The following is a 27,771-nucleotide window of genomic DNA, read 5'->3' as shown; positions in this document are numbered from 1 at the left end:
TATCCCTATTTCTTTTATCTTCGGAAGCCAATGTCATACTCGCTTCTAATCCTTAAAATCCAGAAACAGAGACTTTTCTGCCGGCAAGGCCGTGAGAGCTGCGGCAGCAGGTAGCAATTCCCTGCCCGGGGATGGGAGCGGGAGGACAGATCTGGATCCGACCCCTCTTTCCCTGCCCGGGGATGGGAGCGGGAGGACAGATCTGGATCCGACCCCTCTTTCCCTGCCCGGGGATGGGAGCAGGAGGACGGATCTGGATCCGACCCCTCTTTCCCTGCCCGGGGATGGGAGCGGGAGGACAGATCTGGATCCGTCCCCTCTTTCCCTGCCCTCGCTGTGGCCGGCGGTGGTGTCAGGAATTACCGGGGGAGAGGGAAGGAGCAGAACCCCGCGGTTCGCCGGTGCCGGACGGGGTGAACGCTCCCGCCGCGGGCCGGCACCTGTGCCCTCCGGAGCCCTGCGGCTCCGCGGGTTCGGGGCTGCCCGGGGCCGCACACCGGGACCGGCACCGGGCCGGGCGGGACTTCCCGGCACGGCGGGCGGGGGCGGCGGGAGGCGCTGACACGTGGCCGTGGCCCGGCGGGGGAGGGATGGAGGGAGGGACGGAGCCGGCGGCCGCCGCGATGTGATCCGGGGAGGCGGAAGGCGCTGCCCGCATGGCCGCGGGGGGGCCCGGCAGGAATGTGGCCCTGGGCAGCGGTCCCCGGGACGGCATGAGGCGGGATGGCGGCACCGAGCCCTACTGGTCCAGGTAAGGCCGGACCCGCTGCCGCTGCCGGGGAAGCCGCTCCGCTGCTCGCGGCGCTCTCCCCGCACTCCCCGCATCCCCTCCCGGCCCCGGCACTCCCCGCATCCCCGGTTCCTGCCGCCCCCGGCTCCGGGAAGGATGCGGCTCCGGGATGGAGAGGGGTCGGGCGGCCCGTATCGCTCCCGGAGAGGGAATTTCGGGGGGAGGGGTTGGTGCTCCCCATCGGGCCGGGACCCTCCTGTCCCTGTCCCCGTCTCCGCTGCTGCCCTCCGGGGCGGACACGGTCCCACCGCCCCGGGCGGTTCCCGCTGTCTCACTCCTCCGGACTCCAGCAGAGACGGTAGAAGGGAAGGGGAAGGTAGGCAATTTCTGGCCTGTAATCAGTGAATTAAAACCAAAACCGGTACGAGGTTTTTATCGAGGTGTTCCAGTGGGGATGTTTGTACTGGCGATAGTCATTCATTAAGATAAAGTCTGGAACAGAAGCTGGGCAGCAGCTAGACAGCATGAACTGCTTTTGATGTAAAGTCATTAAAATAGTTAAAATGCAGTTAAACCCCAAGCGACCACTTTTAACAGCAGGGACACAGGCAAAGGCAGGGTGACCCAGTGTTGGGATCAGACTGGGACATCTGGGGCGGTGCTGCTCCTCTCTGCCACCCTGGGCAAGTCATGCAGCACCAAGACCTCAGCATCATCCCCTTTTCCCATCTGAGGTTTGGAATCATCTGATGATTCCAAAGTACCAGTGGGGCAGCTGGAATTCACGGTCAGAGGCTTTTCCAAACTGGGAGCCCCTGGACTCCGTGTGCTTTAGAAATCTGGCTCGGTTTCACCTGACTGGTGTCTGGCTGCCACCGTGGTGACACCTGGGGCTTCCCTCTTCCCCTCGCCTTGGGGTCACACTGTGGTGAGCTCGCCCTGCCAGGAGAGCAGCAGGACACCCGTGCCAGTGCACAGGAGCACGAGGCCAAGGCAGGGATTGCCCATTCCAGCAGCAGTCAGCCCCTGGATAAGCTGGTGGTTTTCATCCATTGCTTTCTGCAGTGGCAGCAGGCTGATAACCGGCTCGAAACTGCTGTCCCGAGGGAGGCTTTTCCTGCAGTCAGAGATTGGGAAATCTCATCAAATCCACGCTCACCTCAAGAGTAACGGGGTGGGTCTTAAAGAAGACCTTCGGCAAAGAGGCGCTTAACATTTGAAGATTCTTTCTTCCTAAAGCGCTTAGGAAAATTCCTTCTCTCTGTCTCCCCCTTGCTAACTTACCCCTAAGTCTTTGTAAAATGGGAACGGTGGGACCCCACACAAGATTTTCATGAGGCAAAACTTTGTAGGTTTCTCCTCTAGGAAAAAAAAAATACCAAACAAACATTTGGAACAAGCCCTCCTGTTTCTCAAATCTCTTTGAAAAAAATGCAAAACATAGATAAAACTTTCCAAAACAAAATGGATGAAGACAGCCTGTTGATCGAGACAGACATTTTAAGTGGTTCTTACCCTGCTAAATGCTGCTTAATAGTTGAGAGAATCCTATTAATGGGAAGGAGCAGCAGGATAACCCTAAGGCATGTCAGATCATTATCTATATTGCTGTAGTTCACAGAAGCTGCGATCATGTCCCCATTGTTTAGTGTAGACACACACGTGGTCACCACCCTCCTTTGGGGAGGTTTTCTGGAGGTTTTATGGTGTAAAGTAAACTGGGCAGGTGGAGGGTGAGTAAGAGGGAGCAGAAAGGGGGAATGAGCCAGCAGATCATTCGAGCAGGTTTGTCAGGTTGTGTAAGGCACCTCATTGGGTGAATTTGGTGGACAATTTGTGAACAGTGTATACAAATAAATAACTTTTGTAGTTTCCAAGCAGTGAGTTACTGCCATGGAGGCAAGGTGTTATCAAGTGGGGGAAGTGACATGGGTTCTCCTTTCATGCTCCAACAAAAGACATGCCAGGCAGCCTTCCAAGACCTGTCAGTGCAAGGAGAGATAAACAGTTATCTTGGCAGTTTTATTTTTTCGTCTTTGTTCATGCTACTTCTTCTTTTGCCCTCCCTTTTTTCAACTGGCTTTTCCTTCCTCTTCCACTCTTCCTGCCTTGTGTTTTCTCCTGCTTGCCTTTCCCAAACTTTTCTGCAGGTTTCCAATGGCTCCATTATCACCCATCTCTTCCAAGATCAGCACTTGGGGATTTCTGTTCGGGGCTTGACAAAGCCCTCGTGCTTATGTAGCACATCTGGACAGTTAGAGAGCATTTCTTAATGTCGATCCTAACATGCCAAAGCAGGACCACTCTGCAGTGGATGTGTTTAAGCATCTCGGGTTTAACTGAGGGAAGACCAAAGCAGTGAAAAGCAAAAGCCACCAGCAGATCCAGCGGTGGATGTGGGGCTCACCTTTCGGATGGTGCCTCCAGGAGGGAAATGCAGCATGAAAATGTCTCTGTGTCCTGGGAAGCAAATGACTCCTGAAGCCACTCTGCATCTCCCAGCCTCTGGCTACACCTGAAGACAAAGGGTGATTATAGCAGTTTCTTTAACCTCCAGAGATAAAAGGAGTCCTACCCCGCCACAGGCTGCTCTCCAGTCACCTGATCTTTGCCCAGAGACAACAGTCAGTTGTTTTTTCTGAGTTCTCTGCCCTCATCTTTTGTAAACATGATGTTGCAGTTTTAGTTGGTTGGGGTATTTTTGGTGGTTGGAATTTTTGTTTTACAAGTTCCTCACCCTGGGTTTAATAGTGACCTTGCTGAGAACTTTTTTCGCATGGAAAACATAAACCAGGCACACAATGAATTCCTGCTTGATCCATGTATGCCCTGAGATCAGTGTGCAAAGCATGCCTCTGCTTTATTATTATGTTTTCTCACCACCTCCACCTGGACTCAAAAACTATTTCCAGCTCATATGAGCTGCTGAAATCTAATTTCATCTTTGATTTTGCCAAAAGCAAGAAACGAAGAGAGGGAATAAACCCAGAGCTTATTTGCTGAACACCACTTTGTTGGCATCTGTGGCTCTGCGGAGGGAGCTTGAGCACAGGAGGCAGACAGGAAGCCAGCAGTTTTCCCAGGAAAAAAAAAGCCCTGTGTCCTCTGTGCTGCTCTTGTTGGCTGCTAGCTGGATTGAGAAAAAAAAAAAATCCAGCAACTCTCCTCTAAAACCCAAAGCTACTTTTGACAGTGACAAATCGTTAGCTTGGGGCTGGTCTACAGCATGACAAAATCTGTTGGGGGGGAAAATTACTCCAAGCCTCTCTCTTGACAAGCATGTTAGATTGTGAAGGAGAAATTGTTGAGAAAAACAAAGAGTGACAAGTGAAAAGACTGTCAAACAGGGTTAAGAATAACAACCTGGGTATTATCTCCTGGCACAGGAGTGTCTGCACTGCTGCTGTGTTGGTGCCACGTCAGTCAGTCCTGCTTTGTGGTGGAGGTGACTGTAAATTAAAGCTATAGGCAGGTAAGCTGGAAAAGAGTGTTTTTGAAGGGAGATGATCTCCTGGGCCTGGGAATGAGTGATGAAGAGGGAAGTGTTGATACACCATGGCTGACAGGTGACCAAGCACAGGGGGACCACAGGCACCAGCTGCCTGTTCTGGGGACATTCCCTGGGAGGTGGCCTCATGCTTGGGCTGCTGGGTGTGCTGGATCTGGAGCTGGTGGTGTGGCTGGGAGCTCGGTGCCACCGTGTGAGCTCATCCCCATCCTGCCCTGGGGTTCTGGCAGGGTCTGGGGAGTGTCCACTGCTGGTGGCTGGGGGCACTGGGGGTGACTGCGCTGATGTGCTCTCTGTGCATCTCCCACAGAACTGCTTCTGATCTCTTTTCAGAGAGGGGAACTGAGGTAGAGATGCCCTCCCTGGGTGGTGGGCATTGTGCTCTGCTGATGGTCCCTGTGCCCATCCTGTGCAGATCAGGAGCTGCATATCCCAGGTCTTCTTCCAGTTATAGACAACACCCACAGATATTGCAGATGGCTTCTGGCCAAGAGCTGTTGCTGGGACAGGCTGTTTGTAGCCTTGCTGTCTAACACAGCTCTCTTACCACCTGAAAATACCTGGCAGTCCAGACTTGTGCCTTGGAGGGGGCCAAACTGGGATAATTGACAGCCTGAACTCCAGAGAGTCCATCTCAACAGTGACCTGCAGTGTCTGCCAAAGCCCTGCAGACTGGGGGAAAGGAGGGAGGTGAGTCAAGAGAAATAAAAGTTGAATAAATATTTGCTCTGTGGCATCTACTGGAGAAATTCCTCCAGCAGGAAAACACACTGCAAATAAAGATACCCTGTGCTGCTGGCTCTGCTCTCTTCCACTGCCAGACAGCTCAGCTTGCTTTTGCCCCTTTGGGGATCTCAGGCATCCTTGAAAATCCATCCTAACCACTGTGCCCTGAATGGGGTATCCTTTTGGTTGGTGGGAGCTGGGTCTCAGGGAAAGCAGTAGATGCTTGGAAGCAAAGCCATTTCCACTCAGTGCCCAAGGCTGCATTTGGGGGAGGAGGAGAACCAAGGGACATCAGACAGGGCTGCTCAAAAATCCACCCAGGAAGTGTCATTAGGGCTTCGGCTAATTATAGTCTGGGTGGTGGTTGGAGGTTTGTGAAATAGGATGTGTTTCTAGCTGCATGGCTGCTTTGCTCAGTGAAGAGGGTCTCGGTGATGTGCAGGAGGGGATGCACCTGCAGTGTCAGTCTCTTGTGGGGAGAAGGGGATTGCAGGTCAGGAGGGCACAGGCTGTGCAATGAGGAGCCACTGTCATCACACAGCACCAAATTACATCAGTTAGGTGGCTCCAGACAAGCTCCAGTGATTCCCTGCTGGTGGTGTGGAGGGCTGGCCCCTCTCACAGCAGTGTCTCACAGCCAGGACTGGCCCAGGGATGCTTGGTGGGAGATGCTTGGTCTGGTGGGCGAATCAGGCATGGTGGCACCAGTGACAGCACTGGCTGCAATTTCCTGTGCTCTGACTTAGGGTGGTTGTCTGCAGCACATCCTGTCTCCCTCCCTCATCAGGGGACTCCTTAGATTCTATCTGTTAACACTGGTGAAGTTTCACTTCTCAGATGACTGATGTCACCCACAAAAACCTTTGTTTGATTTGTCACTATTCCTTAGTTTTGGAAGGAGGGTTTTAATTCCTGTCTTTGTGCTAGTCCAGGTTCCTCCCGTGTAACCTCTGCTGTTGTTTTGCCCTGAGCAGAGCGTTGAGTCATCTGCAGCCTCTGTGATAACTATAATTAGGAAAAAATGCATTTACAAAGCTCTTTCCTGTGATGCAAGCACATCATTGTCCTTGCAGAGAAATCATTCCTGCCATGCTTCCAGGTGGGTGTGAGCAGCTACTGATTACATTTGACACTCAGACTCTGCGTGGATTTTCCTAGCTGGATGTTCTGCCTGTGGAGGAAGTGGTAGTCTGAAGCCATCGTTATATTCTCCACTTGTGAGCATAATCCCTACTGATGTAATTAAACATAAAGGAAGAGAATGTAGAATGGAGTAGTAGCCAAAGAGAGCACTGAGAGTGTGTCACACACCCAGAGATTTATTTAGTGACTTGGAATAAAAATAAAAGTCAAAAGAAAAATATATCCCTGGAGTTTTGTCAGAACATCGGCTGGAGAGGAGGCTTCCTGAGAGAGAAAGTAAAGAGTCCTTGAGATGCTCAGGTCTTTTTCTCTCCCTCTTACACCTTACAGAGCCATACAGGGTTTAGGATAAAGGAAGAACTGTTGATCTAGTATTAAAATGCTGCTGTTGCTTATCAGGATAACTGCAGGTTATTCTGAGCACACCAAAATGACTGGAGAGGCAGAGCTCACCCCCACTCCTGTGAAAGCTCGTAAAGCTGTCCCTTTGCTGCAGGGGAAAAGTACTATTCAGGAAACTATCTTGATGGCTAAATAATAGAAAATACCTCCACACATCACTGGCTGCTGTGCTTTACTCTGTGACCAGGATAGTTGCAGGTTCAATAGTTTAAATTTACCAGTGCTGTGCTGTTGGAGATAACAGAGATTATGGCCCAGGACTGCAGAAGCCCTTTTGGGCAGGGAAGGCAGGAGTTGTACCTGGAGGCATCCCGTCCCTGAGGACTCTCTGGAAGGTTTTCCATGGCTGGTTATCTCCACCTGCTCTCTGCTTCGGTGGGGGATTTATACCCAATAATTCCTACCCATGTTCTCCTGCTGGGGTTTCTCTGACCCAGACATGCAGGGTCCTGAAGCCTTTGATTTCCCTGATTTTTCTGTAGCAAGCTGGAGTCAGTCACTGTTCCTGGAACTGGCTGGGGCTGGTGATTAAAAACCTGCTGGTGATTAAAAATTGGTTTTGCAGAAAATGGGGATATGATTGAAAAGAATTTCCTCTCAGGGTAAGACCAGGAGGGGCTCTGAGAGCATTTCCCAGCGAGTTGAAATGATAGAGGCAGGTCAAGCCTGGGTTACTCATTCCTCCAGCAAAGATAGGTGAGGTTTGCCAGTTTCTGTGCTATTTTGTGCACTCATGTGTGTGCACAGTTACAACAGTTCCAACCTTCTAAACAGCAGCTGAAACATTTCCAGTTCCTCCTGCCAGAGGTTAGCACTGAGCTGCTTATCTGCCTTGTCAGGAAACAGCAATAAATCCACCTCCAGTGGGTTCACCTGCCCGCCCTGTTCTGCTCTTCATTGTTCCTTCACCTCCCCCCTGTGACGGCCCATTTACACCTTTATAAATGGGTTTGCGCTGTGTGGGATTAACCCACATTTATCATAATTCCAGTACAGAGAAATCAGCTCTCTGTTTGATATAAAAGGTGACCCGGGTTGTTTCCCACATGGAGAGTGGGTGTGTTTAGCAGGGTGGAAAGCCCAGAGGTTACTGCCCTAGTACAGTGAATTCCTCTGGAGCAGAGAGAGTCTGTTAGCTCAGTGCTTTGTGCTCTGGCCTCTGGGCATAGAAATAATCAAATACAAATAGTACCAATAGTGGGTGCTCTTACTCAGCTTTTAACTCTGTAATTCACTGGCAAACCAGGGGACCCAAAGTGGAATGGCTGAGGGAAGGCAGAGGGATTTGCCTACACCTGGGTCTGATATTTGCAGCAAAATGTGTTTGTTTGCTCCAGAAGCCGACACTGACTTGCTTCTCACTTGCTTTCAGCCTGTAGGAGCCCTTTTCTTGAGGCTGAGAATTCATGCACCAGGAATATATATTCTGTTAACATATTTTTACTTTTATTATCTAAAATTTCTTATCTGTCTAGGCTTAATTATTTTGCTTCTCTCTCTGAGCTCTTCAGGCCCATCAAGTCTTGTCTCTCTGAAGAATTCCTGCATATCCCTCCTTTTCAGGAAGAGTAACACACAGAACACCTCCCCTGAGGAGTGGGTAGAAATGCCAAATAATTAATGTTTGCTAGAAAGGGGTGTGTCTCATGCAGGTGCTTCCAACCTCATGCCCTGACCTTTTCGTTGTTATTTTTTAAAGAGCAGTTTCTTGGTTGGGAGGAGTGGGGGGAACCAAACAAACCAGGTTTGTTCCTGTTTTTCCCTCTGTCCGCAGCCAGTGATGTCCAAGCAGCCCGTCCCACCTTGCAGCCTATGGACAGACATTTGCTGCTGGGGTCAAATAGTGTTTGGGATGAAGTTGGCATCATTCCTAAAAGCCAGCAGATGGGATACACTCTGTGTCAGAGCAGCTGTGCCTCGGGAGAGTTGTGCTGACCTTCATTTTCTTGAGACAGGCTCAGCTTGCAGAGCCAACCCGACCCCTAAATCCTCGCTGTGCGTGGACCCACCATCCCTCCTGCCCTTTCCCCACCTTGCTGTCCATCCCTGCAGGCCCGAGGCCCGTGTGTGGACGGTGATGTTGCTGCTGGGGACGTGCCTGCTGTACTGTGCCCGTGTCACCGTGCCCATCTGTGCCGTGGCTCTCAGCTCCTACTTCGACTGGGACAAGAAGCAGTTCGGCATCGTGCTCAGCAGCTTCTTCTGGGGCTACTGCTTGACACAGATTATTGGAGGACACATCAGTGATCAGTACTGGAAATTATTCCCATGTTTTCTTGTTTTAATGATGCTTGGTTTGGTTTTGACCTCTCAGTTCTGAGCAGTGGCAGTGCTCAAGTTTTACTGTGATGGGGTGGAGGGTCAAGTGTGTCCATGGGGAGAAGCTCTGGCTGAAAAGGGATGTGGGTAGTTTAGACTGTCCACATAGAAGCTGTGAATGTCTCATCCCTGGAAGTTATTCTAGGATCCTGTGAATACAGCTTTTTTGATTTGATCTGCACAGGTAATATTTCACAGATGTTTTCAGTTCATCACTTCCACTCTTTCTGCCCTATATTCTCTTGTAGTCTTTTCTCAAGCAAATCCCCATACACTGTTTCCATCATGTTTAGAAAAACTGTCTCCATTGTGTCATATGAATTAAAAACCAAACAATTTCCCCAGCTGGCTCTAAGGGAGGATCTGAATCATTATGTGCTTGAGTCCCTTTCCCCAGCCAATCTATTCTTACTGAGAGAGCTTTTCTGTGAAATCTTTTGTGAGGAGCCCATGCCTGGAAGGGATGCATTATCCATGCAGTGCACTGTGCTATTTAATTAGGGTCCTTAAGAGTTTGCAAGAAAACACCCGGAGAAACCTGAATGGTAAAAGGCAGAGCTGATGATTTAAAAGAGCAAATGGAAAACACCATCAGTGGTTAAGGAAAGCAGAATGGTGGCAGCATTTGGGCTTCCCCACCACCACCAGCATCCTCTGATGAGTGGCTCAGTGCTGTGAGATCTCTGGGATCAGGGAGTGCTGGTGTTGGATGGGCAGCACTGGCAGGAGGTGGGAAGGGAAAAGGTCAGAGCTACTCCCCACGGGCCAAGAGAAGAACTGGTTTGACCAAAAGGTTGCTCTTGAGAACAGGCTAAACTGGGAAGAGCACTTGAGTCTTGACTGCAGGACTTTGCCCTTTTGCCCTCCTATCTTTGATAATGTGTTTTCTGTCTTCTAGAATAGGAGGTGAGAAAGTCCTCCTCCTTTCAGCATCAGCCTGGGGGTTCCTCACAGTCCTCACCCCACTGCTCACCCACATCACTTCAGCCCATCTGGTTTTTATGACCTCCTCCAGGTTCCTCATGGGGCTGCTGCAAGGTGAGACCCCTCTCCTGACCATATCTGTGTGTCCGTCTTTTCAGGAGCTTCTTTGCACAGAGGCTCATGTGCAGCACACTGAGATGCAAGTCCTGTGTTTTGCAGTGCATGAACCCTTCCCTTGGGTGTCTGAGCAATTCTGTGCCTCAAATCTGCTTCCACATCCAGAACTTCTTTTGTCCCAGGGGAAAAATCAATGACATTTCTAGAGAAAGTCACTGACAAGTCATTCCCCTGCAGAAATCTCTCTGCCAGACAGGAGCTGCTGGCTTCAGAAATCATCTCTGGTCTTGTTTGGTTTTCCACATTTTAATACTCCTTCGAAATACTTGGACAAAATTTGTCCTTGCCAAAGCTTTTGGATAATTTGGAGTGATTTTCCTTCCCTCTTGCCAAGCTGCAGCACTGGGAAGTGCATTGGCACTTATGGGTTTACAGTAGCAGTAGTGATGGTGAAACAGGATTATGGAGAAGGCACAAACAAACCTTTGATGGTGATGGATCCACTCATTTATTTTATATCCCTGTTTTGAATTCACCAAAGGTTTTGCTGCTTTGTTTCAGTGTTTAGCTCACTCTGGATCTTTTACATTTTCTTTTGGTTTGCCTTACTGCTCCCTGCCTTGCTCCTGTTTCTCTCAGGGGTGTACTTCCCATCCCTGGCCAGCCTGCTGTCCCAGAGGGTCCGGGAGAGTGAGCGAGCCTTCACCTACAGCACAGTGGGGACTGGATCACAGTTTGGGTGAGTTCAAAGGCCTTTGAGCAGTCAGTGACAGTCTCTGGACATCGTGTGTGGTGAAATGCCATTAAATAGTTGGAGGCAAAACTCACAGCCCAAAGTACATGTGGATTCATGAGTCCTCAAGGACTCTGGCTGCAGCTGAGGAAGCCTCAGGCAGTTGCTGTCCTGCCTGCCAAGGATTTATGTATTGTTTTCTCTTTCTTTTCAAAAAAGAAAGACTGTTTGCAACATTAAATTACTATGGGAAACAGCCCAATTCAGTAGGAAGAGCAAGGGTCAGCCTGACACTGGTCACCTGTCCTCTCTGATAGATGGGAAGAAGAGAATTTCTCTATCTCTGCTGATCTCCATCAGAATTTCCTTTCTAAATGGAAGGGTTGCTTAAAAGCTGAGTAGAAATATCACTGTGTTGAACCACCTAGTTTTCCAGTATTTCCATTTCTTTTGCTGCTTTACACATTCTCTGGGATACTGCACACCAGCAACCTCCTTTTCTTTCCTCAATGACTGTTTTTCAGTGAGGGGCAGGTGAGGTTGAATTCCCTTTGGGATTTCTCCTGCCATGAGGATCTGGCCCGAGATTCCATTCAGGGAACAGGATGTTGCAGAGCAATGGGGGGGACTGCTGGCAGCACCCACACATGCAGTGACTGAGAAATTCTGCCCTGTGAGAATGCTGAGGCCCTGGCACAGGTGCCCATTGAAGCTTTGGGTGCCCCTGGATCCCTGGAAGTGTCCAAGGCCAGGTTGGATGGAGCTTGGAACAGCCTGGGATAGTGGAAGGTGTCCCTGGCCATGGGAGGGGATGGAACAAGATGAGCTTTAAGGTCTTTCCAACCCAAATGATTTTAGGATTCTGTGGTTCAGTGACAGCAGCACTGACCCCAAGGAGAGTCTCCCATCGATGTGCTCAGTCTGAGCTCTCAGCCAGGCCAGTAAATCTGGGTGGTTTCCCTTGCAGGACGCTGCTGATTGGTGGTGCAGGATCTCTCCTCCTGGATTGGTACGGCTGGGAAAGTGTTTTCTACTTCTCTGGTTTGCTCACGTTGCTCTGGGTTTATTGCACCTGCAAATACCTCCTGAGTGAGAAAGGTGAGTCCAGCTGCATCCCTGGGACTGGCAGTGCTCCTGAGGATCTGGGAACTAAGTGATTTCCTCTCCATTATTTTCTACAAATCACGTGTGTTTCCAAGATCATGCCTGGTTTTACACAAAGGCCTTTTGTCGGATGTGTTCTGTAATACACGCTGTGTCTCACCCAAGATCCCCAACCCAAAAACAAGGATTTGAGCTCTTGCAATGCTGATTTCCTGTTTCAAGTCCCATGCTGGATTATATCATTGCTGAGAGCCTGATCTGGCTCCTCAGTACTCTTTAAGCACCAGTGAAAACACAAAACAGAGCATGATCTTCAAAGTGGATTAAGCTAAAGCAGGGCAAGATACTTACTCTAAACTAAGAGCATCTACACATAGAGCTTTTAAAAACCAGTTAATCCACAATATCTCTTCCCAGTAACTGCCTAGGAGTAATTCCACGTACGGACAAACCCTTACACCTGGCTACAGCATTGTTAGGGTGAGCCTGGTGTGTGGGAGCCCAGCTCACAAGGAGCTTGGTATGTGCCTGGTCCTGCACGGAATCCAAACCTGGTCCCTGCCAAGGGACTTTGGTTTAATTATAAAAGAGGTATAACACGTGGGTGAAGGTGGCTGGGTGGGAAGGGTTGTGGAAAAATTTTGGTCAACGTAACAAGGTGTTTTCATGAGCATTTAGTGCCAGTACAGCCAAAAAACCCAAGGGTTAGAAGGAGATTAAAAGTGGTTGTACAGCAGTGTCCCAGGGCTGCCTCCAGCTGCACAGGTAATTACTGACCACAGCTTTCCTTTGGATGTTCTCTTCCCTGCAGAACTCACCATCCCCATGAACTATTTAACGAGAGGGCTCTCGATACCCAAGCAGACCAAAGTTCCCTGGAAGCAGCTGTTTAGGAAGGCACCGATCTGGTAGGCAGCTGCATGCATTGGCCAGGCTGGGAGCATCCCCTTCTCTCCTCTCTGCGCTTATTTCTTCTGCCTCTGTGGGCTTTGTCCACTTATTTATGTATTTGAGAAGCAGAACCAGTTTTCTAATTCCTTCTGCCTAAATAAAGAACTGAAAAGGTAAGCTTGGCAAAGGTGGTTTATGTTCTGTCCAGAGGACTATCAGGCTCGAATGTTACTGGCAAATCTTTCTCGTTCCCAGGCTGTTGCCCCTGGATGAGTCCTGTGCTCCTCCGGAGTGGTGTTTTCCACGGGTCTTGTTAGAAATGCTGATTGTAATGGGCTCCTAAGAAGTGCTGCTCAGGGGCACTGGGTGGCACGGGCTGTGCTGGCAAACATCTTTTTAATGGCCATTTTTCCTTTGGGATGCTGCAGTGGGTACTGATGCTCATCCAAGCGTTTTCCCAAGGGCTGTTTTAAGGCGGGGAGGAGGAGGAGGAGGATGACGAGGCCGCAGGGCAGCAAACCCATTCCTGCCTCGAATAACAATGGAGCTGATAACAAATCCTTAGAAAATCCTAAACAACACCGCTCGGAGCAGGAGGGCTCTCGCAGGGCTGGAAGGGAGCTGTGGGAAATGCGGTGCCATAATTAGCACTTCAATTAACCTCGCCTGGCCCCGGGGCTGTGCGGTGGGGAAGGAACCAGCTGCAAGGAGAAAGCTGAAAGGAGTGGTTATCTGTGACAAAAATCTCAGGAAGCCAAAAGTAGTTATCCATGACAAAAATCTCAAGGATTTCTGTTGGGAGCTGAAATAGCGAGTGCCCATTTCCTGGCCAGCATGACCTGTCACTGCTGATTGTTTCCTCTCAGCTCTGTATTTTCAGGGCTGTCATCATCGCTCAGCTCTCCACGGCCAGCACCTTCTTCACCCTCCTCTCCTGGCTGCCGACTTTCTTTAAGGAAACCTTTCCCGAGTCCAAGGTAGGTCGGTTCCAAAACAGAGGCATTGGTGTCCAGAGGAGCTGTGCCGGGTGCCTGCCAAAAGGGGCTGGAGAGGGAGGAAGATGATGGCAGAGGGATTTGGTGGAGGAGGTGGGAGCTTTCCCTGTGGGGTTAGGAGCCATGGCATCCCTGCAGATACTTTTGGAGACCTCTCCAGGTTGCAGAGGTTTCTAATTGCTTGTTTAGGGATGCTGAAGGGTGCAGGGAAAGTTGTAATGGGTTATAGACTGCTTTTCTTCGGAGGAAAAGATAATTTTCAACTAGCACAAAGCTCATGACATTATGCTGGTGTAAATAACCACCATTCACTCCTAGTTTTTTTACAGGGTTTTAAACTGGACTAACACTGTACAACTCAGACCTGCTTTTGAAAATGATAATTACCATTAATAATGTATACTCCAAAAATACTACAGAAGCTTCCCTCTTCTCAGCACAAACGATACTCCCATTTTTCAGAAAGTTATGCAGTACTTATCTGAGCTGAGAGTAGTATTTTCATCTTGTTCTCAGAATCTCAGTCTTCTCCACAATGGCTGTGTTAGGTTTTTGCAGCTTCCAGAACTGCTTACAAATGCCTCTTCATATTACACATGTAAAGCTCTTTATGGCATACTTGATATTTATATTAAAATCATGTGTTAAACCAGCAAACATATTGTTGTGACAAGATCTGTGCACCTCGAGTAATGTGCTTGTGTAGCAGTAATTTACCATCTGTTAAGCATTATATCATGGTGCCCTTATGTAAGATGCTCTACAGAGTGCTCCTGCAGCTGATAATCACTTCGTGCAGTTTAAAACGGGGGCTGAGGCTGCTTGATTTTAAAGGATAGATGGTAATCCCGAATGTGGGGAACCTGTGTCACCTGCTGGCCAAAATCCCTTGCTGCAGGTGAGCTGGGCAGCTGCCTGTGTCACCTGAGTGAAGGTGATGGAGGGGCTGATGGGCTGTGGGATGAGACAAGGTTGGGATTGATGTGCTCAGCAGCCCCAGCTGTTAACAGAGACCAGAAGCAGCACCCCACAAAGCCCATGGGCTAACACTGTCAAAAGTGACCAAGACCCAAATTTCAAAGGCATGGAAAGACGCAGGTGGACCCTGGTGTGATTTCCAGGAGTAGGTTTAACAGGATTATTCAAAAACAAGATTCTTAAGCCCTCCCATGCATCCTGAAACCAGCCAGGAAGGGGAGATGCCTCTGCAGGGTGATGGGCTCTGAGCAAAGGGGAGATGCTGGGGATGATGGATGCATGGATGGATGAGTAGGTTCAACCAGCTGACATGAAATCCAGTCCAGCCCGCAGTGATTTCAGCTCCTGTGGGATCTGGGCACCAAAGTGCCCCTGAGCAGCTGTAATCCATCTGACCACTAATGGTCTGTGATTACAGCAGCAGCTCACTTAATTGAAAATAGGCCGAAGGATGTTGCTACCCATAACGTTACCTAATCCTGCCATTAGAAAATCCAGCTCTGCTCCCTCAGCCTCACACTGTAATGCTGCTAATGAGCTGGAAACTGCTGGAAATTTTGCCAGCAGCTTTGCTGGGCACCCACAGGAAACCCACACTGAGCTTCCCAGGGCTCTGTGGCTCCCCACCACATCATCTTGCTGAGCGGTTAACTTTGCCGCATTTAATCCCTCTTTCCCAAAGTTTTCTGCCTCTCCCCTCGATGCAGCATTGCTGGGGAAGAAGGAAAGACAATAAATCTACAACTGCTGCAGCCCTGTGGTGCACCTGCTCCCTCACAGGGCTTGGAGTGGGGCATGGTGCAGCTGAGAGCTAGTTCTGCAAAGGATTTAGAGGTGCTGCAATAAGTCCTGAGTGCCTCATTATTTCTCCTTTCTACAGGTACCACAGACTGTCAAAATATTTGCAAACAAACTCGGCTCTGACAACAGATCTCTCTTGGTTTTCACTTATTTTCAGGGTTGGGTGTTTAATGTAGTCCCCTGGCTGGTTGCAATTCCAATGAGCTTGTTCAGTGGATTTCTGTCTGATCATTTAATCAGTCAAGGTGAGAGCTCTTAATGGCTTTTCCTCAGCTCCTATGTGTGATGTGGGAAGAGGACCTGGGTGGGAGAAGGTGAGCTTGATAGAAGGGAGAAGACCCAGCAAATAGACAATGTGAGGTTCTGATACAAAAGCAAAATAAATTCTCCAGTGTCCAAACCCCATCCTTGTGTTTGGGGCTCCCTCATCCATAATACTCACCTGGAGATGAAATCTGGGCATCTGCAATCTACTCATGTTGTAGTCCTGGCCGGACAACAAGGTGAGCTGTGTTTAACTCCAAGTGTCCCTTTCTTCTCCAGGGTACAGAACCATCACCATTCGTAAGTTCATGCAGGTAAGAGAGCTGAAGCTGTGGGAGAGATACCTGAGTTACCAGTTAAACTCTGTTACATGGCAGACTAGGCCTTGTATGGAGCTGGGTTGGGGGTTGTAGATGGAAACAGGGAAGATTTTCTGGCTTTACACATTAGCTGGTAGTCAGGATGTGTGAAAGGAAATGCAGAGGAAAACCCTAACTGAGGAACAGAGCCTGGATTAATGGTAGCATTGAGCACAGTGAAGGGGTTTTCTTTTACAACCTGTCCCTGGTCATTCTAAATGACCCCTTAGGTACTGAGGAAGTAGCAATACAAGGGGGAAGAGAAATAGAAATGCTGGGTGAGAACACAGCATGTCCTCTGATCTGCAGCATCACATCCCTCTGGACAGACCTCTGACACAGAAGGACCTTGTGGGGGGAAAAGAAAGAGGAGCAGAGGGTGCACACAAACTCATGCCACTGGAAAAGAGAACAGGTTTTTTTTTTTTTTGTGGCAGGAATTGCTTTCTTCCTTACAGGAAACGTGCTGTGGTGTTTAATTTTCCTTTTTTTTCCAGGTCATTGGCTCTGGTGTCTCAAGCATTTTTGCTTTGTGCCTGGGCCAGACCTCCAGTTTCTGCAAAGCAATAGTGTTTGCCTCAGCCTCTGTTGGACTGCAGACCTTTAACCACAGGTAAGGAGAGCCATGGGGACAGTGGCTCTCAGCTCCCCTGCACGTTTGGCATTCTGGGGTCTCAGGGGAGGTTGCCTCCATCCTGGCTGAGAACAAGAGCTGGCACTTGCCTGAGCATTGTGTTTGGGATCCTGAGGCTGGTGGAGTTTAGTGCCCTGTGGGTTGGAAGTAATCTAGCAAACCTCTAGCATGGAAGGGCTTGGACCAGCCAATGTGAGGGAGATGGAGCAGGAGGGGAATTGCATTGTGGCCCCTCTGAACACTTTGAATTGAATTGTTTTCTGTCTTTCCTCACCTGCTTTTCTCTTAGCATCTCCTTTCTCCTGCGAGTGCCAATTTTTGTTTGACAAAGCCAACTGTAAATGATGGAAAAGCAGTTAGGTTCTATTCAAACAGCCATTTATTTCCCCTCCTCTGTTTCTCACCAGTGGCATCTCGGTAAATGTGCAGGACCTGGCCCCCTCGTGTGCTGGCTTGCTGTTTGGTAAGGATTCTGGGGGGTTTCTGTGCTGAGAGGTGGCATCTGTTGGGGGGACATGGTCACCAGCATCAAAGTTTGAGCAGGAGCAGCTCTGGGCGGTGTCTGCTCTGCATGTGCAGCCTCAGGTTCCTTCTGCAGTAAACCTGCCAGTGCTGGGGGCAGGTAACACCACCAAGGTACCCTTTTTACATCTATGAGGTGCTCTGTTGCATCCAGGGGTGGGCTGGGGCTGTGTCAGTGGTCTCAGTCAGTTGTCCAGAGAATTTGTGGCTGTCCCATCCCTGGAAGCGTCCAAGGCCAGGTTGGATGGGGCTTGGAGCAACCTGGGATAGTAGAAGGTGTCCCTGCCCATGGCAGGAGCATGGAATGAGATGGGCTTTAAGGTCCATCCCTACTCAAACCAGTCAGTGATTCCATGATCAGAATTTTGCCCAACGTGCAGACCGGGGGTTGGTGTAAGCTGTGAAGAAACTGCTCATGTCTGTGAGTTTTCACAATTTCTTTTCACACTTTTTCTTCCCAGGGGTTGCAAATACAGGTGGAGCCCTCCTAGGTAAAGTACTTTTCCTGCAGCTCATCCTTTCCTCTCCCTGCAGAGGGCAGGGTCCAGCCCAGAGCCTCTGCGTGTGTTTCTCTTCTCTGCAGGTGTCATTTGTGTGTACCTGGCTGGATACCTGATTGAGACCACTGGCTCCTGGATTTCTGTGTTCAACCTGGTGGCTGCTGTGAACAGCATTGGGCTCTGCACATTCCTCCTCTTTGGAGAGGCCCAGAGGGTGGACACAGACTCTGTGTACGTGGATCTTTAGAGATGAGCCCAAGGAGCAGCTGAAGGACAGGAAAGTGTCACGTCTGTGGATCATTCTTGCACAAGTGCCAAAGAACATTTTCCTCTTTTTTTTAGGTGTTTTAACAGGAAAAAACATGCTGAAAACAAGTACATAATGGGTCTGGATGAAACCCATGGGAGAAAAGACATTTAGAGTTCATTTTTTTGCTCAGGGCTGTAGCTGGTGGCTTGCAGAGCCATCCGGCTCAATGTTTCCAGTGAGGATGTGCTCTGTGGGACCAGTTTGTCCCAGTCTGCGTCTCGTGGACAAATATCCTTGTGGCCAAAGCGGCTGACCTGGCCTGTTTCCCAAGGCTGCTGTGGTTCCGTGCCCTCTTGAAGGGAGCTGCTTCTCCACGTGGGAGTGGGGCTCCCATGCTCTGCTGTCCTGGGACCACCTGGCTCTGGGGCTGCTTTGCCACCGGGTGTCCTCTGAGGTGTGACAGGAGCATCCCAACGAGTACCTCTGCCCTTAACCCCGTGCGTGCCTTTGTCCTGCAGCAGGTACCAGCCAGGTTCCAGGGCTGGGAGCCGAGTTCCAGGCTTCCCTTCAGGGGATGCGTGGCTGGATGTGTGCCCTGGAGCCAGGGCCATGGGGCTGTGTCAGTGCTGCTGTCACAGAGCTGGGGGAGGGCTCCAAGCCAAGCCTGGCTTTGCTCAAGCACCCAAGGTCTCCCTTCTCTCCCAGGTGGCTTCACCCCAGCCCTGAGCCCAGGTGCAGCTCCACCATGAGAGCAGAGCTGAGCTCAGGTCAGGCTTAGCTAGGCTGACCTTGCAGCACAGCAACAGCTGAGGAATCCCTCTGGAGCTGTTCTGTCAAATGCTGTGAATGTATGGGAAGGACTGGTCACACTCTGTGCTGTGGCTCTGCAACTCCCAAATGCTTTCTGCATGATTACATGTGTACCCCACGTGCTCTCAAAGGGCTGAGGGAGACTTTCCAAAGAGCTTGGCATGGCAGGTTTTGTTTCTATGTTAAGCATAAATCAAATTTCTTCATTGGGCATCCACAGGGATGTGGATCCCTGTGGTTCCCAAGAGGGAAATACTTGGCTGTAGACACCTCTGAGCCTGAATGTCTTAAAGTTATTTATAAATATTTTTAAATTTAAGCACCAAATCCTATATTTTATGTACTTGAGGCCTGATTCTGCATGCTTTTGAGTGGTACTCCCACCAAATCCAACACTATTTCTCGAAGGGGAGAATCTACCAGCCTCCAGTGTTTTGTTCTGTAGGATCAATTTTAAAGGTGAATTTAATATTAAAGCAATTCATTGCTTCTCCTCCAATCCCTTAATTGCAGGCTGAAAGGATCTCTTGGGTTTCTCTAGTGCTTACCAAAAAATTCAGGCTGAGGAGGTTTCCCAAAGACCTTGCAGTGCAGAAAAGTTATAGGTTCATGTGAAAAAAAAGAAAATTCCTATTATCCTCTTTGTCACTTTTTCTTTTTTTTGGCCAAATTTCTTGTTCTGTTAGAGCCATGTAAAGTTTCTGAATAGCCTGGTTTGTACTGAAAATACTGAAAGCCTTTTAATTGCAGAGACACTAATGGGCATCACTAAACTGAGCTGAGCCACTTATTGGGCAGAATTAGAGACAAAGATGCAACTGCCTGATGTCTTCCCAAGAGAATAAAGAATCAGTGTGGCCTGACTGGGGAGGGAGAGATAAGAAATTTTTTTTTTCTCCTTCTGTACTCTTTTTTTTTCCCTCTGAAAGGCCATTTGCCACCATAGGTACTACTCTGTACTGTGGTGCTGCAGAGCCAGGAGCTGGGAAGAGTAAATTGGGAAGAACACCCAGTAACAACAAACACAAACACAGCCAGGCTTGCCAGAGAGCTGTGCAGCCATCTCTGCCAGCTTGTCCTTTGTCCAGTCTGAGCAGATTGCTTGCATGGCCTTTTCTATAGTGACAAGAAGAAAACAAATCCTCCTGGGTTTTGTGGGGTTTTTAGAGTATCTTCCCTGGCCATTCAGTGCTGCAGGTCAGGAGCACAGGGAGTCAATTTTGGTTCTCTTTGCTGGATGCACCATTTCTTGTGGAGGAATTAATGAGTTTAAATCACTCATGTTTGAATCAGGCTGCTTGGCCACCCCTTGGATCTGCCATCTGGGTAATTTGGAACTGGTCTTCAAAGGCAAATGTTTGGCTGTGCCTTCTCTGTGAATCCAGCTAACATTCCAGTGAGCTGTCCAAGTTATCTGTCTCTGTAATTGGCTAAGAAGTTAAATGTTTGACCTACACTTGAGCCTTGTTTCATCATCATACCTCTTCAGTGAAGTATTGAAACTGTTTTGCCTATCTGTACTGTTATTTGTTTAAGCCAAAGCTTATGGTCTGTGAATTTTGCTATGGAAGGACCTAAAATGAATAAAGGCAGTGAATCATTTGCAAACTCGGTTTTCCTTTGACTGCAGAGGTGTTAATTTATGTGATCAGTGAGGGACAGAGGAGTATATTTGATGTGATTTCCTCCAGAGGGAGGCTATGCAGGGAGAGTATCTGGGCTGGCAGATTTTCACAGCATCCTCACGTGTACTTGTACATCAGACTCAGAGTTGATCCAGCTCCATCTTCTCATTGATTTGGGAAAAATGAATGAAAGGCTGCCTTCAGCAAAGGTGTGGACAGTAAAGCATCAGCAGACGTGATCCCATATCACTTGTTAAGAGTAATGACACAAATGAAGTGGTTCTTGCGTGAGGTGGGACACACACCCCACAGGGAGATCACCTTTCATATGACGATCACGTTAAAAAACAAATAAAAATACATTTCCACCTTTTAATCTATCCTTGCTGATAGGTTCGAGCAGATGCCAACAGAGGGAGCTGTGAGATCTGGGATGTGGCAGCTCCTGGCCGGTGAGAGCACTGAGCCCAGCCCTGGCACAGCTGGCACAGCTGGCAGAGCCTGGCCTGCCCAGGAGCAGCCCTGGCTGGTGGCTCTTGTGGCTGGAATTGCCTTTGGGAGCCCCAGGATTTGCTGTCCCAGCGTTCACTTTCACCCCTCACAGGACAATTGCAGTTATTGTAGGGAAAAAAAATTTTGGGCACATTTTAAAAGGAGAAATAGGTATGAAATGGATTTTAACACCTCATCTGTAGGGTCATGTAGTCAAGAGAATGTCTCTAAGTGCTGTAGACCCTTTATAATTTTCTCATCAATGTGTTCAGGAAAAAAAGCCATGAAACTTGGTGGCATGAAAATGATGCTGAGGATAATTGAGCAGAGTAAAAGTTATCTTCAATTTTCGCTGTCTTTTTGCTCCCCTACAGAGGTATCGACAACCTCTGACATGGACATTTGAGCTTTTTTGATCTTTCAGGTAATTTAGGTGATTTAAGGCTTTTCAGCTCCAAGAAGCCATAGACCCACCTTAAAGCCTGCCCTTCTTCAATGTGCAGAGCCTGAGAGAAAAAGGTGGGGTTTTTTGGCCTTTTTTTTGTGTTGTTGTTTTTTAACATTTTTTTCTCTTTTTCCCCCTTTCCTCTTTTTAGTCTTTTTTTTTCTGCCACCTCTCTTAAACTGCCAGTGTCCCAGGTTGGATCTCAGCTTTCCAGCTTCCACTGAGCAAACAGGGGCAGGCACAGTGCAAAAGGGCCTTAAAGGCTGATCAGTGACAGGTACCTTGTATTGCTGCTGGGGGTTGGTTTGTATTTAAATTGCTTGGGATATATTCCATAGCTGGCTGGAGATCATTAGAAGGATCCTGTTTTATTGCAGTTTGCATAACACTAAGTCAGTAAATACATTCAAACAGATGGAAAGCAAAACACAGTAGGAAAGTAGCACTATTTGGAGGAGGAAAGGCATAGCAGAGAGCACTCCTCACTGGTAATTTTGCCTGGAGTACACAGGCAGATGCTCTCACAGCAGAGACCTGATCTAACATCCACCTGGCACCTCCCAAGGGCTGGGACATGCCCCAAAGACAGCAGCTCTCAAAGGGCACCCAGTCCTGTAACAAGCAAAATATCACCATTTATTGCAGCCATGACCTACTGCATGGCAAGTAATGAGGAATTTTCCATTTCAAACTTTAATGCAATAATTAAGACGTCCATTAAGGTCTTTACAGTTTGGCTGATTGTAATTAAAAATGGGGTGAAGGGGGGGGCTGGCATTGGCAGGGAGTTGCAGTCCAGGGTATCAAGCTCCCACTGGCAGCTTCAAGTGCTTTCTCTTTTCTTTTCTGTTTGGTTTCTCTCTTCAAAACAGTTTTTGTGGTTTGGGTTGTAACTATCCCCAGAGCATGAAAAAACACATGGAGAACAGTCTTAGTTCCCACAAGTACAACTTGGGTTTAAAAGAGAGTTTTTTTCCCACCAACACCTCCAAAGTCCCAATCCTCCTGCAGTGCAGTTTGTGGGGGTGTCTCTGACCAGTGCCAGGGGTTTTATGCTCCAGTTGGTTTCCAGACTGGTGTAGCTCCTGCTTACACAGTTCCTGGTGCAGGATTAAGGGTGGGGTAGGTTTTAATCCAATAATGGCAAGAGATGAAACCTCCATATAAACCCACGTCTTCCCAAGTGTCTCTGCTCCTGGGAGGTCAAAGCCCCATTATCCAGTAATTGGATTTGGCCTTCTAAAGCAGGACGAAAGCGCTGTAAAATTTTGTTCCCAAATCACCAGATTTTTGCAAAGGATTAAGAAAAATTAATGATTTGACTGAAGAAGTAGCTGCCAGAAAAGCTTTGCTGATCCCTTGAATCCCTTCCCGAATTGCTTTCCCCTGCTCTTTACCACTCCCAGTATATGGGTGTCTTGCTCTTGTGTCTCCAAACACAATGCTGGACATGATCTTGTACAACTTTGGCAATCCCTATTCTCTAAAAAAGTGTTTTTCATTTCATCTCCATAGGAAAAAAAGATTGCAATCCCACTTCCATGGAAGACAATGGAAATGAACACATGTAACAATTACCAGGAGGATTTTACGCAAAGAATTAGCAACCTACTCGTGCATGTCCTGCATTCTCATTAAAAGCAAACTGTTTGTGGGTGACAGGGGATTTTCCTGTGCAACCATCTAGGCTCGTTGCAGCTGTTAAATTCCTTTCATGTCAGGTTTTCTCGCCCCTCTCCTACGAAGTTTCAGACAAACCCACTCATTTACAGCCTCTCTCGTGTGTGAGCTACAGGTGGGGTGGATGTTCCTTGAGACTCATCCTCAGCCTTTCAGATGCTCAGAGCTGCTGTGGGCCCTGGCTGGGCACAGCAGCCTTTCTATATTTTGCTTTAATTTTGCCCCAAATGTGCCCACAAACCTGGTGTCACAAATATCCTGGTTTCAGTCACCTCTGTGTGGTTTTGCTGCTGAGCCAACCTATTCCTTAGAGCCTGCAGATCTCCCTCCAGCTCCTCCATCCCCCTGCCCTGTTCCACAAAATCACTTGACAGGTTTTGGGGAGCAGACAAGCCCCCAGGTGTCCCCAGGCTCATGGGAGGGAGGATGTGTCCTCTTATTGTGCATCCTAGACCCTGGTCAGTCACTGGTTATTTAGCAAAATAAACCCCCTGAATAAGAAGTATTATCAGCAGGAGCATAATCTGATATCAGAGAGAAGGTCTTCAGATGAGTAATTTATTGTGATCTCTTATTTAATTTTATTTCAGCTCATCTGGGACATAATTGTGATTTGGAAAGGGCTGGAGGCTGTAGTTCCCACTGCAGGAGCCACCTGGACCAGGGAGGGCTCAGCGTAAACTCCCATCCTTGCAATCTCATTTTACAGAAGCCTCTAAGTAGGACATGCACTGCAACCAAGTGGTGACCTGAGAAATGTTTGCACAGCCCTGGGCTGTCCTTCCAGGAGAGCCAGGGCTGGTGGAACATGGGCTGCTCTGCACCTGGACACAGGGTTTGGCTCCAGGACCATGACAAACCCATTCAGGGTGGTGCCTGTTCTTCAGGGATTTTGTGCCTGGAGTCAGCTGGGAGTACAACATTTAAATTTTGCATTAGCTCCCACCCTTTTCTGGCAGGTCTAATGCAGATCTAAAAACTAGAGCATGAGTAAGAATTACGTATTTTGGCATTTCCCAGGGCATCAGTGTTCGCAGGTGAATCTTTACCAGTTGCCTGTAAGAACATGTCACTGCTCTCACACCAAAGACACATTTTTCTCTATTTTCCTTAAGTGCAATGCCAATTTTTTATCCTCTTCTGTTCATCCTCTCCCTCCTCCTCCTCCTTGGAGATTTCTGGATTAAAGAATAAAGCAGTGAATTGATTTCCTGAACGTGCATTAGAGAGGATTATTCCAGGAGATTCATCCGTGTTTGGTGGATTAATATTTCCAGGGAATCAGCTCCGATCTCAGCCAATACTTCTCTCAACCTAGCCTGAAATTTCTTTTTTTCGGGAAAGAAGGAGTATTGGGAATGGCAGGAGACAGAGTGCAGAAGTTCTCAGCACTGGTATTTGAGCTCTGGTATCTTTTGAAACAACAGGATTTCTCATGTAAATATATGAAAGGTGATTTGTGTGAATTCTGCCTTTTCTTTACTCTGTTAATAATAAAGAATAAAACCAGACACATGCCAGGCAGGCATAGAAGTCACTCCAGCACCAGGGAAATAGGGACAAATCTCTGTGTATCATCACTTGCTACCAGCAGTGCCCTCGGAGAGAGGGACACAGCACCCAAATTAAATGGGGCTCTGTCCAATTAGTTAATTTGGTCTCTGTGCTCTACACAAACACAGCAGATCAAGGGCCTATTAGACTATAAGAGTGACCTAGGAAATCTTATAGCAATGCATAACTCTGAATTATGCTTCAGAGGTAACAACTAAAGCAGAGCCAAAGCTCCCTCCCTCCCTCCTGTCTCTCTTGCACGTGGAGGTGACACTGTTTATAACTGAGCAGAAGAGGCAAAACCTCTTCCCAGGAGAGGTGGAGGTGAGCCAGCCTCAAACCCTAATTGAGACCTCTGAGACCAGCTTGGAGATGTCAAGCAGCTGGGGAAACAATGGTGGCTCCTCAGTGGTGCTTGGATAGATCAGCTGGGCTGCCCTTGCAGCTTTAGCAGGGCTTGGTCTGGTGATGATCAAAATAAAAGAAGAACGGAATAAAAAATTCAGATGTTATGAGGGAGAGCAAAGGAGAACAGTGAAGGAAAGGATCTTCATTTTCATGCTGCCCTCCAAGCCAAGGTAACACTGGGTGTTACAGCCACGCTCTTGAGTCTGAAATTCTTGGATTCAAGAGCTGGTTTGATTTTTGTTCCAGTGTCAGCCTATGAGGACCAGAGCAGGAAACCATGAAGTATCAAAGACAATCATCTACATGTCTGTGAGCTTGGGGAAAGAAACAGGGCCACTGCTTGGCTCAGTACGAGGGGTGGGATGGGATGGGATGGGATGGGATGGGATGGGATGGGATGGGATGGGATGGGATGGGATGGGATGGGATGGGATGGGATGGGATGGGAAGAAGGATGGAGCTCCACCTGCCTGAGATGGATACCAGCACTCTGAGCAGGAGATGAGAATGGGGGATTTTAACTCCTGAAGAGGCAAAGATCTGACCAGGAGGTGGGTAGGACAGTGGTGTGGGTGGGAAATTCCCAGTGGTGAGTATATCTTACCCCTCTTTATCTCCCTGCTTTAGTCTGGCTCCCAGGGATGATGTTTGTCTACCCAGGGCCTTCAGGTACGTTTGGACAGGTGACACCACCCCTGGCAGTGAACCCAGAGAGTGCAAAGCAAGAATTTGAAACAAGCAACAAACAGAACAAATGGATTTGGATTTTTTTCAGAGCCACCAGGAATCTGGAGGAATAATTTTTCCAGCCGATGCTCAGCACCCAGCAGTAAGGATGTTGCCCGGTGTGCCACTGCTCTGTTTGGGACACTGAAATGTAGAAACATGATCTGACACAAAGAATAAGTGCAAACCACATGATTTATTTACTTATTAGCTCCCTCACATGATGAATGTTAGCTCATGCCTCAGCAGTGCATTGCCAACAAGCAATGCAAGAAGTGTTATCTTGCTCAGCTTCAGGCAGAAACTCCAAGTTGAGACAGAGATTGAAACATCTTTTTGTGGTTCCTCATGTTTTCTTTCCTTTTTTTTTTTTTTTTTTTCCCTGCAGGAATCACAGCAATCTCCCTTCCCTGTCCCCATGGCAGAACTATCCCACACCAAGTCATCATTTTTTTTTTGCCTTCTGCAACAAAAGCAGAATATGAGACTTTTCTGTACCTCTGAATACCTAAACAGGGACAACTGGACAATATCTTCCTTTTCTCACAATTTCCAGCTTTCTGCAAATAATGTTATCTCTCTAAAAGATTTCTCCCCCTCCCCAAGATCTGCCCGAAAAAAAAAACAAACAGCTCTTCAAACAAAACATTTGGGCTTCAATTTGGAAATACTCCTCGGGAATTCCTCTTCGATTCGTTTTCCAATTGTTTTGAGTGGTAAACTTCAACCAGATGGCGCCCAAGAGAGCTCTGCTCCGCTCTGCAGTTTTCGGGTCTGATATAACTTATCATCAACTGCGAAAGGGCTTTTTTTCAGGTTGCTTCTTGCAACAGCCCTTACCAGCATCCCCTTGGGGAGACATCTCTGTAATCAGAACGGCACTCGGGAAGTGATTCCTTTAACCAGGGCACTGAAACTCGGTGCTCCTCAGCTCCCAAATATTTGTACAGAGCTGGGGAGGCACCTGGGGGCCTCTCCCTTCTTCCCACTGAAGTTTTACTGTAGGGATGGGAGAGAAAACAGGAGTGCAGTGCAAAGCTCAGCCCTGCGAGAGGAAAGAGCTGCCTGCTGTAAATCCTCTCCTGAGCAGCGGCACCGCTTGCTTGATAAACGATGCTGCAGCCTGAAGTGGAGAAAGGAACGAAAAAAAACACTTTCTCCCCCCCCCCCAACTCCTACTTCTCTCTAGTTATTTTTGACAAGCTGGAAGAGGAGAGGGGGAGAGGGAAAGGCTGAGGCATGTTTGATATACACTTTTGACGGAGCTTTTACTTTATTATGTTTAATTGAAAAGTGTTAACGTGGTCCGACATGAATATTCAGCTGATGCCTTTTGGTGCCGTTCCAGGAGTTACGATCGCCTGTGATTCCACTACAGCTTCTCAGCACGGAGCCCTGTCAAAGCCAGAGTGACAGTGGGGAAGCTATTAATTGAAATAGCTTCATTAATTAGTAATTAACAGCAGGGTAATGACTATGTCACACATCGTATTTCAATGAATGCCCTTCATGTGTTATGGGGCTTTTAATTAAAGAATATGCATTTTAATTAAAGGCAAGTTTGGCCCTTTGGCCTCTGGAATACAAAAGATGTTTCTAACTTTCGAGGCTGGGAGGAGGAAAGGTTAGTGTGGGGAAAACCAGGCTGAGTGCAAGTCGTTTCAAAGTTAAATCCCTGGTGCTGCTGTGCCCGTGGGTCCTGGCTCCAGGACGGGTGAGGAAAAGCTGCTGTGTTTGTAGGGTCTGTGAGGAAAGCTGGGTCCAACAGAACCCCAGCCTGGCACCCAGGGAGTCACTGGAAGCTGCTCTGCACCATGTTTGACCCAGCTGAGGAGAGGTACAGGGATGGGGGATTTAGAGACAGGACAGCACAGCTCCCATCCTTCATGGTGGTTCCTTGGAAAGAAAGTCCCTGCCACTCCTGAGACAAGCACAGGAGCTGGAGAGGATCATCTCCATGAACCAAATGGAATTAATTACACCAGATTTTAGTCTTTGCACATTCCACTGATTAGGATTTACTCCCTGGGACTGGAGTGGGCACAGCGTTGGTTTCTCTCTAAGCACAGCTCTCTCTGGAATGATCCCACACATATGGTGGGAAAGGCAATAGGGAAGTTTGAAATACATG

General features: G+C 48.4%; 1 protein-coding gene across 1 annotated transcript; it reads left to right on the top strand.

Annotated features, from left to right (window-relative positions):
• Positions 1–615: 615 nt before the first annotated feature.
• On the top strand, positions 616–17,911 carry SLC17A9 (solute carrier family 17 member 9). Its single transcript, XM_062505114.1, has 13 exons — positions 616–751; positions 8,562–8,759; positions 9,727–9,866; positions 10,509–10,608; positions 11,570–11,700; positions 12,518–12,614; positions 13,478–13,574; positions 15,529–15,616; positions 15,915–15,949; positions 16,492–16,607; positions 17,036–17,091; positions 17,612–17,641; positions 17,734–17,911. Exons 1-13 carry the CDS (start codon positions 657–659, stop codon positions 17,895–17,897), a joined length of 1,347 nt encoding a protein of 448 aa, XP_062361098.1. The 5' UTR covers positions 616–656; the 3' UTR covers positions 17,898–17,911.
• Positions 17,912–27,771: the final 9,860 nt, after the last annotated feature.

Source organism: Cinclus cinclus, chromosome 18 (assembly GCF_963662255.1).
Source record: "Cinclus cinclus chromosome 18, bCinCin1.1, whole genome shotgun sequence".
NCBI classification, from domain to species: Eukaryota; Metazoa; Chordata; class Aves; order Passeriformes; family Cinclidae; genus Cinclus; species Cinclus cinclus.
This window is presented reverse-complemented; position numbering and strand designations above follow the sequence as displayed.

What these genes read in the sequence shown, in the direction of transcription:
- SLC17A9 (XM_062505114.1), top strand. Translation starts at nt 657, where the DNA reads ATGGCCGCGGGGGGGCCCGGCAGGAATGTGGCCCTGGGCAGCGGTCCC. An exon ending in GGAGGACACATCAGTGATCA is followed by an intron (nt 8,760 to 9,726) that starts GTACTGGAAATT and finishes TCTGTCTTCTAG; the next exon opens with AATAGGAGGTGAGAAAGTCC. An exon ending in TACAGGTGGAGCCCTCCTAG is followed by an intron (nt 17,642 to 17,733) that starts GTAAAGTACTTT and finishes TCTTCTCTGCAG; the next exon opens with GTGTCATTTGTGTGTACCTG.